The 18086-nt window shown below is 40.0% G+C and overlaps 1 protein-coding gene and 1 pseudogene across 1 annotated transcript; one reads left to right on the top strand and one right to left on the bottom strand.

Moving 5' to 3' along the window:
* Window positions 1-5842: 5842 nt before the first annotated feature.
* On the top strand, window positions 5843-7848 carry LOC137296357 (uncharacterized). The gene has a single exon (XM_067828140.1). It carries the CDS (start codon window positions 6024-6026, stop codon window positions 7386-7388), a length of 1365 nt encoding a protein of 454 aa, XP_067684241.1. The 5' UTR covers window positions 5843-6023; the 3' UTR covers window positions 7389-7848.
* A 4246-nt stretch (window positions 7849-12094) lies between these two features.
* On the bottom strand, window positions 12095-17184 carry LOC137296466 (heme-binding protein 2-like; annotated as a pseudogene).
* Window positions 17185-18086: the final 902 nt, after the last annotated feature.

The raw sequence follows: 18086 nt of genomic DNA, 5'->3' as shown, positions 1-18086 counted from the left end.
GTTTACTCCCATCGCTGTACCGTCCAGCAGTACATCGCCATTAACACAATCAACTTCAAATATCAGATTGTGTCCAACAACCTTGGCACGCTTAAAATAACTGTGGAATTCCTTGCTTTCATCGTGAGCCTTGACGTGCATCACTAGAGGATCATCCGACAAATAAATATATGTGCAAAAATACACAATAGAATTCTATCATGAAGAGCTTACACATTAATCAAAGCCTGACCTCCTGAGTTGATTGGCATATATAAACAATTAAGAGAGGAACGAGGGTGGTGTGCTCTGTTATCTGACATGATCCTTCTGGTCAGGCGGTCAAGACCCTTGATGTCTTGTTTTGTCCAATCAACTACTCCAAAGGAATAGGAGAGGACTGGCACAAAAGTATTGGTGGTTTTGACTTTGTTTCGAGCATTTAGCTCGGAGTTCCAGATTTTCTTTAAACAAGATTTATACTCAGCCCGAAGTTTATCTTGAATCTGGGCATTCTGGAGCTTGTATCGAACTTGCATCCCAAGAAAGGTGTAGGCCTGATCTTCCACGAGATGCTCAATAACTCCTCCCCCTTGTAACTTGACCGATCCATCATTAGTTACCTTGCCACGTTTCAGATGAAGAGTATTACATTTGTCGAGCCCAAAGGTCATGCCAGTATCATTAGAGATCCCTTTCTCGCCCACTTCTGCTCTCTGTAAATTATCTCATTGGACGAGCAGTAAGATGACACGAGGTTTGTCAAGCACCCCGTGAATAATTTATATTGAGTATTCAAACACGTGATAGGGCGGAAGTTTTTGGGATCAGTCAAGTCTCCCGTTTTTGGGAGAAGTATTGTTCGACCTTTGCAGAACCATGGAGGAACATCACCTGTGTCCACAAGAGAACTGAAAGAGTGAAGTAGTGGTGCTTGGACACAGGGAAACAGTTTCCAATACCAGTTTCGAATGCCATCAGGCCCTGGAGCTGTATTAGATTTGGACTTTTTAATGACACGTTTCAGTCAGTCTGGTGAGATGTAACAGACAAACGACCTAGATAGTCTCTCATGCATTGCATGGTCATAATCACTGACCCATGGTGCCTCCAGGTTACAGTTGCCGGGTATAGACCACAACTGTTTCCAGAACCTTTCATTGGCAGCCATGGGAGGCCGTTTGTCATGCTCATCAACACCAATTTTCTTGAGTTGCCTGTAAAATTGCTTTTCATTATTTTTAAATAGTTTATCTTGTTTGATAAATTTGTTTCTCTTTTCCCATTTTTTCTTTCTTTCAGTCCAAATTTTTATTTTTTTTTATGGGAATCGACAATTTGGAGAAGTACCTTTTCTCTTGTTGTCTTGCACTGTAATTTTAATTTTCTCCAAATTGCCTTTTGTCGTTTAGACATGGGATTCCCTGATGATCTGAATTTCAGGCACAGCTCTATCCAGGAAATATATTTTCCAGTTTCTGTTAGTTTTACTTGAAACCGGTTTTTTCTTGGTTTATTGTTCTTAGTATTGGGAGATTTTTCTTTGGAAACTGTGTGAAGTTCCTCCAAGGTTCGAGCGGCAGCATAGACACAACAATTTACTTCATGTAATGAACAGTCCCCAGTGAGTTTTAGAGAGATAATTTCATTAAGTAAATCAATTTCATTTTGGGGAAAAGACACGTTTAGTTGTTTAACTGGCCTCCGTTTCTCTAAAGGTAAATCACAATATTTTCAGCTGATCACTGGTGTGTAAAACGGTACACAGCAAAGGGTCACGGACCAATGCAAGTGCACTTAGGCCAATCAATGATTGTTGTGTTGACTGAAAGTTTTCGTTATAACCTTAGCCCACTCAGCAGGCGATATAAAACAAACTAAACAGATTCGGACAAACGACAATGCATGATGCGTATGCAGAATTTAACAGTCACCCAGCTAAATATGATGAAAGAAATTTGAAAAATAGTATTCGGATGAATCCTTGTTCACACATCGTAGGCATATAGACAGTTGGGACACTTGAGGTAAAAACGTGCCACAAAGAGGCCCATTGTGGGCTGTGTATAAGCCCAAATGCCAGGTAATAATGAATATTCCTGACAGTCAATTATCATCCAACAGTTTAAAACATGAGAGAACGTTACAAGTTTACAAGTAACCTAATGTTCAAATAAATAGTTAAAATTATAACGAACTCACAATGCTTTGCTGTCCTATTTCAAGATAAGAAACACGTAGAGATTACTTTTAATCTCAGACTTCATATACACGTTCACTATAATACTTTTATAGAAAATGTCAGAGTTAACTTTGAGTCATTACTTCAGTGCTGTAACTCCCTTGAGTAATATGTAACAGTTTTATGGTAGTTATACAGAGTGTTGGTTATTTACACTTTAATAGTTTAGGCACCATCCAATGATCTAAACTACACGTGAAGACACGGGGTACAATAGGGCTTCAGCAACCTATGCTTGCCACAAAAGGCGACTGTGTTTGTCGTATAATCTGGGATCTCGTGGTTAGGAACGCTGACTTGCTTGACAAATGTCATCAGTTCCCAATTGCGCAGATCGATGCTCACAGGATTGTCTGACCCAGACTCGATTATTTTCCGCCATATAGCTGGGATATTACTGAGTGCGACGTAAAACTAAACTCGTACACTTACTCAATAATTTAAATGACGTTTAACGAGTAAAAGGATTATGCTGTCACCAAATTTCTACATCTACTCTCTATGTCAACAATTATCTGTTCCACATTCCAGATATATATTATTTCTAGATGTTCGATTCTCCACATGGGTAAATTGTGTAAGTTCATTTGCTTGACTACAGGTAAACGCGGCGTAAAACCAAACCCACTCACGCACTCTCGATTTTCATACAGTTTGTAGCAAACAAGTGGCCTTGTAATAGGTTCCATCATCTCCAAGCAATGTGTTGTCGATCACATTCGACATAGTAGATTTACCGACTGCAGTCAAGCTATGATTACACGATGCCATTTAGAAAGTGGTCAAATGCAACATATGTCATATTTGGGATTTCACTTTCTTAGTAAAGTACAAATTCTAGTACTTTTTCGGTTGAGTCCCATCCGGGATTCGAACCCGCACCCTCAGAGTCAGGCACCTAATCGCCAGCACACAAAGTCAGCCGCCTAGCCCGCTCAGCCACCGCGACTTCCACAAAAAATGAAAGTCGGACAACTGGTAGTTTAGACTGCGTACTTTGTGTACCCCTCTGATGAGTGTAAATTGGCACGACTCCCACGGCCGAAAGCTATGATTACACGATGCCATTTAGAAAGTGGTCAAATGCAACATATGTCATATTTGGGATTTCACTTTCTTAGTAGTAGAATTTGTACTTTACTAAGAAAGTGAAATCCCAAATATGACATATGTTGCAGTCAAGCGTTAAGTAGTATAACGCCTTGTGTCTTTGTTTCTTCGTCATAAATAACTTCCTAAAGGATTTAAAAGGTCCTTTCCCTTTCATAGGACATCTCTACGCCAAAAGCGTCACGGAACTCATGCTATTATTTTATTGTCTTCTGTCAAACGACCAGCTTCACTAGTCTTTATAATCCCTTATTGAATAAGTATAGGAAATTCACGTCTCCTATAGAAACGTCGCCTTCGCAATGCATGACCGTAGACAAGTCACTAAAGTAGTCATTGCTGAAGAACAAGCTGTGCAAGCTGTGTGAACCACTATTTCTCGTTACTAGTCTGTGTGTGTGCGTGCGCGCGCGCGCGGACGCGCGCGTGTGTAAGAGAGGGAGAATCAGAATATATTGCAGCTGCATTTTTCGGAATGTCCCAAATTTCATAATTACCTCTAAACAGGTTGTTATTGCAGGTCTGTTGTTGTTTTGGGTTTTTTTTGTTCGGTTTTGGGGTTGTTCTTGTTTGTTTGTTTGTTTTACATGGACACTGCGCAAATTGCATTTGCAAAGTTGACATCCAATTAGGAGATAAACATCATGTGTTGGCCAATTGCAATTTCCGGGTGTTATTGAGTATTTGAAGCACGGGAATGCATTTGGAACCGACGCTTGACTGCAGTCGGTAAATCTACTATGTCGAATGTGATCGACAACACATTGCTTGGAGATGATGGAACCTATTACAAGGCCACTTGTTTGCTACAAACTGTATGAAAATCGAGAGTGCGTGAGTGGGTTTGGTTTTACGCCGCGTTTACCTGTAGTCAAGCAAATGAACTTACACAATTTACCCACTTCATTGTTTGGCTTAGACTCGATCAACTACAGACTGCTGCTATATAGCTGGACTAGGTGCAAGGTCTGTAAACTCCGATGAGCTTTCTGGTTTCGAATAGTCCCTTGGCAGCGATATTGAGACTGTGAAATTTGACGTAACCTGTGGTTCCAGTATACATGTTCAGACCTGGAGTATGTCGCGGGCCCATGATAACCTGGGTACAACGAGACCAAAATAACATGAAGTAACTGCACGTCAAAGGGTGATGTCATATTTAGTACAACAATATATGTATGTATAACGTCATGAAAACATTTCAGATTTCCCCGGCAATGGAAGTACTCGCAAGTCTGAGTGTGTGTCTATTGGTCTCCCTGTTCCATAGTGTCATGTGAGTTGACAATGTCATGTGGGTTGAAATATTCTGTTTTAAATGTATTATCATTAAACTGCACTTTGTGGTTAATTCAAGAGAAATATGTAATGGCTTGGAAAGGTGACAGCGAGGAGTGTGCCTGTACCTCGTCCATCACCTTGGGAAGTCAAGACTAGACTAATGCCCTCGATCATGTCTTTCCGTATGTACCCTTAGTATCGTGTATTTTTATGTGTAAGTGAGTGGATTGATATTTATCGTCACATTGGCAATATTTCACCCATATCGTGACGACAATATTTAATTGTAACATCATAGATGAATAATAAAGCTAAAAGCCTGTTGTGGATGACAATTAGAACTACTAGGATATCAAAGCTACCAATGTAAAACTAACATGTTATTATTATGCCAAGCTGCAGCGCAACAGTCGCTGCCACAAAATAATTTAACGGTTAGTGACAATAGTTGATGTTGATCCGCCTTTGTATTAAGAGAAATTTCATGATATAACTGAAGAATATTATACATTTATAGACTGGCGAAGAGGTCAATACAATACCTATTGTATGGAAATGCGAAAGGTAATATTGACGAAGTTGGAGTCTGTATGCTTTTCTCTACACGGTCACGTGACTGCCTCTGCTAATGAGTGTTGTTACACAAAATGACGCGAAATGGCTAACCCTCTCACGCATTTCACAAAATAGCTAACCCCCTTAGCCATTTCACGAAATGACTGATATTCACATTAAACACATATTTTTGCTACAACCTTTAATAAATACAGTGCATACAATTTAATTGCATACAGTGATACACGTGCCTTTACTGGAAATACGCTTATAAACAGATGACAGAGGAATATATTCATGCCACAGGTCAATATTTTACGAGATCAGTATAAATCATGTATAGTCCCTGAATGTTGTTGCCTTAACTGGTTTCAGTACCCTACAAATCCTGCTCAAGACACGTTTACTAAAGACTGAAACGAGAGAAAATATGCGTACAGTGTGTTGTCAATTATCAGCCCGGCAAGTTTGTCGACAGCCAGTGAGATCACGAACATTCCAGAAGCGGCCTTCGCTCGATAAGCTCCGCCCACTGTGCTATTTTAGAACTCGCGATTGCGCACTGGCGTTGTTTTGTCACATCCGTAAACAGAAACACGCTGTCATCTCGTTCTCGAAAGAACTATTACTTTCTCGTTGTGATTTCTGGAAGAATCGCGAGGCTGTCGGTGCATTGTGTAGTCGTATATAAGGCTGTGAGATTTAACTGGTTGTCATTCCAGCATTCAGCTTCAACACTGAACAGAACCAACAACTGAGAGAGAGCGAGAGCGTGTATACAACGTAGCTGGTCATATACTAGTACACTGAATTGACTACCTACAGCCTTGTTGATAGTGAAATACCATTAACAACCATGTTGTTCCACGTGGTACCCGAAGATATTCTCAGAGATCGTGCCGTATATTCAAGGTCTTGTTGTTTCCAGAGAGGCCCGCGTTATCAGCAGCAGCGGTTGGGTAATGTGGACTTTCTGCATAACATTCTCCGTCCTCTCATGGTGATGTCGCACAACAACACTGGGCCGGAAAGCTGTTATGGTAGACGCCCATGTGACACACAAAAATGTCAGGGTGGCAAACGTCGAGGGGCACAGATTTCGGATCATCCTTCCAAGAAACGGCATCCGGAATCCATGACTGCATGCCTGGATTTCCGAGGGTTTTCTGCAGATGAAATAAAAGTGAAAGTCACAGATAACGCCATAGTTGTGTGTGGACGACATGATGACCACAGCAACTCCTTCCAGGTCACAAGAAGGCTTCCGCTACCACGTGGTGTTGACAAGACAGGAGTTACCTGCAGATATATTGACGGTGATGTTATCCTCGAGATCCCCGCGTCCACGATATACAGCGTGGAGGACAAACCAGAGAGGCGAGAGGATGAGAAGAAAGCTGAACACAAAGAGAAGGCGACATCTGACCCAGCCAGGACACGTGACGCAGATAACAAAGAGGATGGCGGTGGAATGGAAATAGGAAAGGACGTCCAAGCAGCTTTTCAAGAAGGCATGAAACACGTACTTTCCTCTGTGTTTGGTCTTCCTGATGTTGAGATGAAGGAGAAGAAGGATTTGCTCAATGAGTGTTCTGAGAAGGAGGAACAAACAGAACAGACGTCCACAGACAAAGAAGAGTCTTGTCCAGAAGAGCACGACAAAACGACAACCGGGTCCTTTGAGAAGCAAATGGATGTAGAGGAAGAGAAAGGACAGGAGGGAGATACCTGCCTAATGTTGAAGTATGACGAGAAACCGTCTCTCAAACATGACCCCACTGATATCGCCTACTTAGAGAAGCAGACAGGTGACAGTATTCCAGACGAGCAGACGAAAGTCTTAAAACTGGACGAAAAAGTCGAACGACTGATGTCAGATGTAGGGGAAGATGTACACGTCAAGGCTGATGAGATTATTCCTGTCTCCTCAACATCACAAGATTTCGAAATTCGGTTCGATCTATCCAACTACAAACCAGAAGACATCCGGGTAGTTGTAAGAGATGATGACGTCATCGTGGAAGCCGAGCGCGAAAGCATTCGTGACGGGTACAGCGAAACTGAGACACTGCGAAGGCGCATTCGCCTCCCAGACAATATGGACCAGTCTATGTTGACGAGTGTCCTGAATGCAGAGGGCGAGATGATCATTCAAGCGCCATTCCTGTCTCGGACCATCAGTGGGAACGAAGAGAAAAGTATCCCAGTTGTTTGGGAGTGATTTGATATCGTGCTCTTGACGGATACGCATGCAGGACTCAATGTGTTGAAGTGGTCTGTCACGTTTTGACTGTTGTATACATGTATATATACAATTTCGTTGAAATAGGCGTCTTGATAAATATTCAATGTCAGCTAAGAATTCCTATGAAAACAATGCAATGATGCTGATATTTGGATATAAAACGTTATACTTGTTAGATACCAGTAATTGTTCACTTATAGTTATATTTTTGTCTCAAACGTATATTTTCAAATGTGTCGAACTGCTTAATTATCAGTATTAGGTTAGTGTGTACACACTGGCGCCCCCTGTACATTATTGTCCAGTAACGTTCTTGTAAATACGGTCGGCATATTCTCCATCTTCTTGATCATTATCTGTATGTTTATACTTGTCATTTTACGCATTTGTATTTCTGATGTACGTTTCGTGTTTCACAATAATAAAATGTCATAAGTGCATAATTCCATATTCTGGGGTTTTATTTTGAATTGTATGTGACATAAGCATGAAGTAAGCATGACTCATCCATGCCTGATGTGTGTGTTGTGAAGAGCCTTCATATTACCCGGCCATGTCAAGAACAGAGACAGATGTCTGTGTACAGTGACACACCATTAATAACATTAAATAAGAAAATATTTAATTTACGTGTCACATGGTTTACATGCACACATACAATCACAAGGACCAGGCATTTCAAAATATACACCACTCGACTAGTTGGCCTGTGAGACACGAGGTGTCTGAGACATGGTAACAGTAGAGTATATGGCATCAATCAATTAGCCTATAATGCAACTTATATGGATGTATTGGAAAGATCTCCCGCAACACCCACATTACGTGTAACAATATAGACCTATGGGCGTTTATCTATCTATCTGTCCGTCTGCCTGTCTGTACTCCATCTATCTATCGTGTTGGGTATCGGGGTATTTAGGTACCTGACTACTGTGACGACAACAGGAATTGTTGGGTATCGGGGTATTTAGGTACCTGACTATTGTGACGACAACAGGAATTGTTGGGTATCGGGGTATTTAGGTACCTGACTACTGTGACGACAACAGGAATTGTTGGGTATCGGGGTATTTAGGTACCTGACTACTGTGACGACAACAGGAATTGTTGGGTATCGGGGTATTTAGGTACCTGACTACTGTGACGACAACAGGAATTGTTGGGTATCGGGGTATTTAGGTACCTGACTACTGTGACGACAACAGGAATTGTTGGGTATCGGGGTATTTAGGTACCTGACTACTGTGACGACAACAGGAATTGTTGGGTATCGGGGTATTTAGGTACCTGACTATTGTGACAACAACAGGAATTGTTGGGTATCGGTGGATTCATGTGCCTGGCATGTCTCGTGAATCATCAATGAATCTATATTACACTGGTTTGAAACATGCTTGTATTGATCTACACGGTGTAGCTATACAGGGAACTCAAAATTATTTAAATCCTTCTTATCTGCACTGTTCGCAGAAATCTGTATTTTTCAGACACAAAATAATAAAAACACACATAAAATATGGTGTGTGCGTGTTTTGGACTAGTCGATTCTGATGTACTTAATTTTAAAAGTGCCTTAAAACAACAACATATAGATAAACAAGAAATTACGATATGAGTCTTGACTGAAATGAACATTTCACGCGCAAAAGATGTGAACTACATATTTATAATTTCATTTCCGCACACACTCTAATAAAACACTGTGTCCAGGTCTTTGACGGGCACTTTAAAGCTGGAAAACATGAACTTGAGAATCCTTTCACAGATGATTCTCGTTCCGTTATTGATGTAGGTCCAGATCTTCACGAGGTAGCCATCAGTCGTTTTTCTCATCCAGTACATTTTTCAGAGAGTCACGGCAGCCGTGGTTTTGCCGTGGCCAAGATTTGCAGTTCTTAAACGTCCTCTAGGTGTGAGTACCGTCCTCCTGACTCTACAATAGTAAGCCAGTGTGGGTGAGCACCAACGCAGCTGGTTGCATCTGCATCTGGAACCAACTTCAGGAGACTAATTATTAGAGTACATCTCTGGCAACAATAGTGCATGTGCGTGAAGACTCCACAGTACGTGTCACGCTGTAGGCACAAGGGAATTCATGATGTGGGGGACAGTGTGGTAGCAAATCGTCATAAATCTTACTCTCTTACAATCTCACTCCTATAGCAGTAACTAAATCGTGCGGTTTACAGTACAGAACATACTCATTGTCACGGTTACGGTGACATCTATAATATATTTTTACTATCAATCAACACCATGGGTATAACAACCAGGTTATATCTGTTTGATACTTTCTAAACTGATCTTTCTAAGTCTATCTTCAGCGGTGGCAATTCTCCAGGGTGTCCGTCAGCTAAGTTGAATATGGTCATCAAAACAACCCAGTGATATTACCTAATTTTTTAAAATTAAAATACGACTCTGGCGTGCATTGCTAAAACGCCAGTCATAATCTGCCCACTGAAAGTAGCAGGTGGAAAATATACCTTAACTGAAGACATTGGTCACGCTGTAATATTCTCTCCAATGAAACTATAGATTCCCTTGACGAATCCCTCAAAGTACCTCAAAGTCACGATCTAAGCCAGATATTACATATTTACAGCAGGTTCCACAACACTTACCCACGTGCTTCACAACAATAACAAGGGAAACACACCTTTCCCGGGGTGGTAGGCCTATATCAGCAGCAGTGCTCAACTTCCCCTTGGAGAAAATAATGGCCGACCTTTCAGTCCACCCGAGACAGGGTAAGAAGCATCCATGTAGTGATGTACAACGTTACGAGGGTCGGTCAAGTAGTCAGCCTAACAATATTCTCCATGTCAAATGTTGGAAAGCTTCCATAATTTTATTAGGAATCAGCAGCAAAGCAATATCCAAACTTTCACATAAGTGGGTGAAGTGGTTAAGGAGCTGTTAGTCATCACAACACAATGGGGAATAAAAATGGCGGACAATGAAGTGAAATATATACTCCATGTTTATATTGCACTATGATATTTTCACTGTATCAGCTACAATGTAGTGTTAAATTAGATTTTATCTCATGATTACATCAGTCAGATATCTAGGAGCACTATCCCCTGCCAACATTGAAATCCTTAACACACAATACAAACAAAACGAACAAATTAGTGCTCATGGCTTTTTTATTTATATAGGTAACACAGTATACAAAATAGTGTCAATAAAAAGACAAAATGAACACAAAACATGTCATGGTGTAACAAGTTACCATGACAACAATTCATTGAGATTGTCAGACAAGCAGCGCACATGCTGAAAGAAGTATATCATTCAAACACTATCAATTAACATTTTGAATTTTCAGTACTTGAGGTAAATGTGCAGAGAAAGAAATTAAACTATACTGATAGTTGGAACATGCCCTACATGGCTGTGTGTTAAGTCACTTCCTTGTCTCACCTCACATGTTCTTGCACACATTTCAGCAGCATATTCTGTGAATACTGAATGTTATTCTGACAACATTGGCAGTGGGGTAGCCTAGTTGTTAAAGTCTTTGCTCATCACACCTTAGACCACAGTTTTCCACAAGGGTATAATGTCAGAAGCCCATTTCTGGTGTTCCCAATCGTGGCATTGATGCAATCAATATTACTAAAAGCAGCATACAACTAAAACTCCCCTCCCCCCCCCCCCCCCCCCCCCCCCGACAACAGAGGCCAGTGTAGGCCTGTAGGTTACAGCAATTTTCGATAGTACACAAAGTGGGAAGCTCATTTGTGCGTAATCCAAAAGCATATGGTGCACTCACTCACTCACCCTTCAAGTCATTTAATCATCCTCCAGCAGTCAGTATATTTTCCTCAAAAGGACAACGTAATCAACAGGACAATACAATACATACAAAATAAATAGAATCGCATCAGAAAGTTCAAAGCATTAGTCAGGAGTCAGGAACATACACTCCATGTCCGTCACATTTATCCTAACGTTATTATTTCAATATACAATCCTATCAAAAGAAACAGCAGACACATACTCTTTGTAGTTCCCAACAACAAATATCAGATAAAATTTTTTTTTATACTGACAATCCCTCATAAATGACAGTAAACATTAGACATTTCATAATGAAGAGAAAAAACACAAACCCATTGAGCAGTTAAGTGTACAGTAATATGTATATACACCTACACGTACTCAGGAGCTTTAACAGATAAGGCCTTGAATACATGTAACATCTGGTATTTGGGATTACACTTTCTCAGTAAAGTACAGATTCTAGTACATTTGTTGGGTTGATGAAATGATAAAATGGCCTCAACAGGTGAAAACTGCACCTTTCTTTTTGATCATCAGCAGAGGTGGATCTGGTATTTTATACATGATTGCTGCACACTTACTTCAAGAAGTAAAGTAAGACAGCAGTATTGACAAGACACTGAAGGTGTAAGAGCCCATATGATACTGGTAGACTACATGGCTAAGGCAATAAAGACTATCACTCTTTTTCTCTCACCCTTCTCCTTGCCACTCTCTCAGTCACTACAGGGCTGCTTCAGTACCAACAGACATTCAATGAATCTCTTCTGTCAAACATTATTATGCCACTTTCAGTCCTAAAACTCCACACACGTTTCCATGCATTTTCATCATATGTCAAATGCACAAAGGCACACACGCACACACCTATATCTCTCAGTGGGAGGGAGTGAGTTTAGTTTTATGCCGCACTCAGCAATATTCCAGCCACATGGCGGCGGTCTGTAAATAATCGAGTCTGGACCAGACAATCCAGTGATCAGCAACATGAGCATCGGTCTGCGCAATTGGGAACCGATGACATATGCCAACCAAGTCAGCAAGTCTGACCAACCGATCCCGTTAGTCGCCTCTTACGACAAGCTGTGTCGCCTTTCATGGCAAGCTTGGGTTGCTGAAGGCCTATTCTACCCCGGGACCTTTACGGGTTGGAGAAACCACAATGTCTACCTCTCAGACTATTAGATCAGACTACTAGTATCCCATCCCACAAGCTAATGCTTATTTCAGTGGCAGTATAAGTCGAGTTCGTCTCCATCAAGTCCATGTTCAGTTCTCCAGCTGGAACCATACTTCATTATGGCGTCCAAACAGTTTAAATGGGCTGTCATAACCAGCTGTGAAGTAGTAATCCTTTACAAACTTGTTCTTCAAGTCGGTTTTCTCAACATCTTCAGCTAGTTCTCTCCCTTTGCAAATCCAGTCACTCTCCTTGGCAAAACCGCTGAAAGATCTGAAAATAACACCACCTCTTAAAGACCGCAGAGTATGCAGTGAATAAAACAAATCCCAAATCATATATCCAGTAAAACAAATCCCAAATCATATATCCAGTAAAACAAATCCCAAATCATATATCCAGTAAAACAAATCCCAAATCATATATCCAGTAAAACAAATCCCAAATCATATATCCAGTAAAACAAATCTCAAATCATATGTCCAGTAAAACAAATCCCAAATTAACATTCATTAAAACAGATCCCAGAGCATATTTCACACAATCACTGCATTTTCTCTACATCCACACAGATCACAAACACTGGATGAAGTTAAAACACAAACTGCTTCTCAGACATCACTTCATTGAGTGAGTTTAGCAATATCACACTTGGGGGACACCAGAAATGGGCTTCATACATTGTACCCATGTGAGGTATCAAACTCCGGTCTTTGACGTGATGACCAAATGCTTTAACCATTAGGCTATTCCACCAATCCAGGCATTGCTTTAAATCATGTATGTCAATCCAATTTTATTGGCCACTTCAAAACATTCTTCAAATAAAAGTAACATAAACCAGCACTATCAACAATAACCACTGACACTGACTCTTCCTCTTTCAATATTTTCAGCTTTTTAAAAATGACCCTAAGATATTTATTTTGTCATTAGCCTAATACCACAGATTAAAGGACTTTGTCTGCTTCATTACCGACCAGTAGATATTGCTGGGGAACATCCTGAAAATACAGAGGGGACACAACTGTAAGGCATACGTACTTGACAGCAAAGTTAATCTCCGGCCAGTCGCTGATGAAGACGTCTGGGTTTGTGGGTTTGGGGTGGGGGGTGGGGGGTGGGGGGGGGGGGGGGGGTGTGTGGGTCAGCCTGGTGTTCAGTGGGGATGTAAAAGGAGACGGTGAAGGTGCTCTCACAGTTGGGACCCGCCCCTGGCACAACCTGGGTGGCCACTGGTGCCGTCATCTCCACCTTCTGTTCTGGAAAAAATATCACACAAAATTAAATTTGTATTAATTTATTTTTTCCATGAAGAATTCAAATACAAACACATCTAATGTGTACTCTTGTCATGTGTAAATATATATATTGTATTGAAACAACTGATATGGTACAGCACATATGCAGAGTTGAATTGAACATCCGTGTCCAACAAACAAGTCACAGGAAGGGTTATTTCTCTTTATATTGCACCCGTGAGGATTTCGTGAGTGACAAATAAAGCGTCAGTTCTGCCGTTTTAAGAAAGGATAGAGGGAACAAGCATTTTTTCTCAAGCATGAATACTTAGAATAGAGGAATAGCTGGTCAAGTGACTGACTAAACAATGATTTTCAAGAACACACAAACGTACGAGTTTGATGCCCACAATATAATATTTTGATTTGGTGCGGAATGAGCTTATAAATTACAATGTATTTTCCAATAGAAACAAAATGCAAACGCCAGTGACATCATGTGCTGATACTCTGATGTTATTTAAAACAGGCATCACATCATACCCCATATCAACCCAGATTCCATATTAGAGCCACTGCCACGTATGCTATGCTCACATCAAGTTACATCACATTATCTAGAGGACACAGTCACAGGCAGGCCAGATTAGAGGATGATAAGGTGTTATCAACTGCCCATTTCACATGCACTGACAAGCCATGACAGCTTGTAGGGGTGTAATGTGGGTATATTGCATCCTAATGACATGATAACCTACTTCTGGCTTTTTCACTAAAGACGACCAATATAATTATTAACTTTTATTTAAAATGACGAAAAGGGCCTCAATAATTCCAATCTGTTACATATGTTTTGGTTTTGATTTTATTCTCTTTGATTAGGCCTATTAAATGTATCATGATTACTGTCAAGATATATGTGTTTAATATTGTGATCCATGAATTTATTCCAACCTGATACTCTGAACCACTACGTTTATCACATGTTTACTTACTTGGTTCATTTTCTCCACTAATGTATTAGAAGAGCTTCCAGAAACCGGTGCTCACACCATCTTTGTAGCACATAGCCATTACCTTGGTGCTCACCCACTTGCAGGCCTCGTAGCGACGCTCCTCGAAACCCTAAACACCACACACAGCAGTAAATATTTATCCATAAATTGAAAATACATACATATAAGGTTGGTTAGTTTGTTGTTTAATGTCACACTCAGCAATATTACAGCTATATGGCGGCGGCTTGTAAAGAATCAAGTCAAGACCAGACAATCCAGTGATCAAACTCACATTCAGCATGAACTACTTGATTTTAGTGCATACAGTAAATCTGTATCAATTCACGTCTTGAGCACACTAAGAGCCATAGAAGCACGATAAAGTACTTTAAAATTCATTCAGGAGTATTTTTTTCGAGTTTTGTAATTGAATGCATATACCCTTTTGCATGACTTGCTTAGCTCATAAACTGACCACAAATGTAAAAATGAATTTTAAAAAATGTTGTCTTGTTTGCTTCTTGCTTATTATGAAAACAATTCACAAAGTTATTATATTCATATTGTAGATGCTTCTCCATAAAAATCACATATTGGGGGTACATAAAAATCATTTTCATCATCCTCATCCCCGCCTCCCCACCTTAAACACACCCGCCCACCCTACCCCCATATATCCCCTTGTAACCCTTAATGGACATGGGGTGACCAAATTGATTGGGTGGTTAGTCTCAGTGTCTTGGCTGACAGTTCCCCCCTCCCCCTCTAGCTTCATGTTCACAATACTAATCACTGCATCTGAGGACACCACAAAATGACTGGAATATGGCTGACTGTGGTGTTAAGCCATGTTTAAGATGATCCTTGGCTGCTTTCATGTAAAAAGGAAGCCACTTGGGTAACAGTTTCAAATAACTGCCATGATGGCGTCTGCTGTCACCAAACAGGTAAGCTGATACATGGCAAAGGAAAACAATTCATGGAAACGAAATAGCATGGTGACTCATCATGATGAATTGCCAGAGACCATATGAAAACTACACATGGGACTGTCTGAATCATACACACAAAACTCACAATAAGCTAGTTTTTAACTCTCTTGGTTGTTTTAAATTTTCCAATGTATTCACATGTGAATAATGAATACATAGTTACTTCAGTCAATTTCCTAGATAAATGTGTCTTCTAGTTCCAGACATCACTAGAACTGAATGTCAAGTTCCTTGTCTACATGTGTAATGTGTAGTGCATAGATCATACATCACATAGGTCTCACCTCTTGTTTGACATCCTCGTTAACCTTATACTTGGGAGTGTCAAGTCCTTTTGATGTGAAGGCCGTCTTAACTGCTGTGAATATGCCATTCATGTTGCTGAAATTATCAGATAAATTGTAACATGTTGCAATAAAAGTGTAATGTATAATAAATGTAAAACAACTACTACTACTAGAGAGCTGATCACATTCATGGTCTGGTGGATGGTGCAACTACCTGGAGTGAGTGAGTGACTTTAGTTTTAGCGACATTCCAGCAATATCAAGACAGAAGACACAAGAAATGGGTTTCACACATTGTACCTAGGTCCTTGGTGTGACAAATAGATGCTTTTACCATTAGGCTGCAGCACTGCCACTCCTGGCAACAAGTTAATGGTCTGAGTCTCAGCCATATCAAACCAAAACAACTTAAAGATGATACTTGTTGTTTCCCTGCATGTTGAATTGTGGGCGACAGACCTGGCCCCAATTTCTCAAAACAAACTTAAGTATGAGTTTTAACTTAAGTTCGAGTTTTTACTCAAATTTGAGAAAATACATTTCCCTGAATTTACTGAAATTGACATTAACCTCAAAAATAGTAGACAGTTTGATTTTTGTGAATATATTGCTTAAGGTGTTTGGGCATTATGTATTTTAAAAAATGCACTTGAGTTACAAATAAAGCAGTTTTAAATTGTTAAACTCTAAATTTGACAGGAGATCTATCTACTTATTAGAGGAGATCAGTCTAAATGTTACAGGAGATCTATCCACTTGCTAAAGGGGATCTATCTACTTGTTACTGGAGATCCATCTAATTGTTATGGCAGATTTATCTAGTTACTGAGATCAGTCTAAATGTTACAGGAGATTTACCTTTTTGTTACTGGAGATCTACCTAACTGTTATAGCGATTTATCTAAGTACTGAGATCAAAATACACGTTACAGGGGATTTATCTAGTTACTGAGATCGATCAAAATGTTACACAGATTTATCCATTTGTTTCTGGCTTGTCACATAGCTAACCGTTGTCATGAATATCACAATTTATTAACAAGTAGATTGCATTGTCAATAACAAGAATTTAATCTGAAACCAAAACAGATTCTATCTCAGTCCTTAACAGAACTAATGATATCAAAACAAAGCAATAAAATCCATTCATAAACATATATAATGTGCATCACTTAAGTGTCTTTATGTCAGCAGCTCTTACCTGAAATTAGTCAGATCTGGCACAATGTTATATTGCAAATAGTTGTCAACTGGCTGTCAGTGTTCCTTGCTCTTTGATCCAAGGGTAGATCGATCTGTGGCCCCAAAGCACCAGCCTGGCGCACATACAGCTGGGGTTATACAACCGACCTAACTGGGTCACGTGATCTTTTCAAAGCAATGAAATGCGATGAAAAGTGATTAAATTGTTGTGACCTCGATCCGGTCAGCACATGATAAAAACAAACTCAACAGACATGCAAACGACAATGCATGGGATGCATGCAAAATATGAATCCCACCAACCTAAATTTGATGAAAGAAGCAAAGAGCGTTAGGAAGTCTTCTTGTGCAGCGAGGCATAGACGCTCGGGACACGTGAGGAAAAAACGTGCCACAAAGAGGCCCTTTATGGGTTGTGTGCATAGGTAACAATGTATTTTTGTGGCAGTCAAGTCATAGTTCAACAGTTTAAATCATCAGAGACATTACAGGATATGCTTGCTTAAGTGAGCTAATGTTCTGATAAAGAAAAATAAGAAAAGTCTTTATCAAAAGACGGGTCAATAATAAGTATCTTAACGATTTTTTGTTCCCTTAACAGAACATCTCTATGATTACACGATGAAATTTAGGAAGTGGTCAAATGCAACATATGTCATATTTGGGATTTCACTTTCTGAGTAAAGTACAAAATCTATTACTTTTTGAGTGGGTTGAGTCCCATCCGGGATTTGAACCCACACCCTCAGATGTCCGTAACAAAAAACAAAACAAAAAACCCCCAACACTCCCAGTAAAAAAAAATAAAATAAAAAATTGTTATTTTCTCAATACAGTGACAGTGTGTTTTTACTTTTGTGCGTGTATTCGATTCAGTCTTTTACTTTTACTTTAGTTGACTGTGTGCATGCTGATATTTTCAGAGAGGAATCCTGAGTGCTAGTTAGTTATGTCAAATATCTAACGTTACATTATTGA

The sequence above is a fragment of the Haliotis asinina genome, chromosome 9 (genome assembly GCF_037392515.1).
Source record: "Haliotis asinina isolate JCU_RB_2024 chromosome 9, JCU_Hal_asi_v2, whole genome shotgun sequence".
NCBI lineage: Eukaryota > Metazoa > Mollusca > Gastropoda > Lepetellida > Haliotidae > Haliotis > Haliotis asinina.
The sequence above is the reverse complement of the archived record's forward strand: the minus strand, read 5'-3'. Positions and strand labels throughout refer to the sequence as shown.

Bases quoted from the DNA above. Each gene is read 5' to 3' on its own strand.
- LOC137296357 (XM_067828140.1), top strand. From the start codon at position 6,024: ATGTTGTTCCACGTGGTACCCGAAGATATTCTCAGAGATCGTGCCGTA.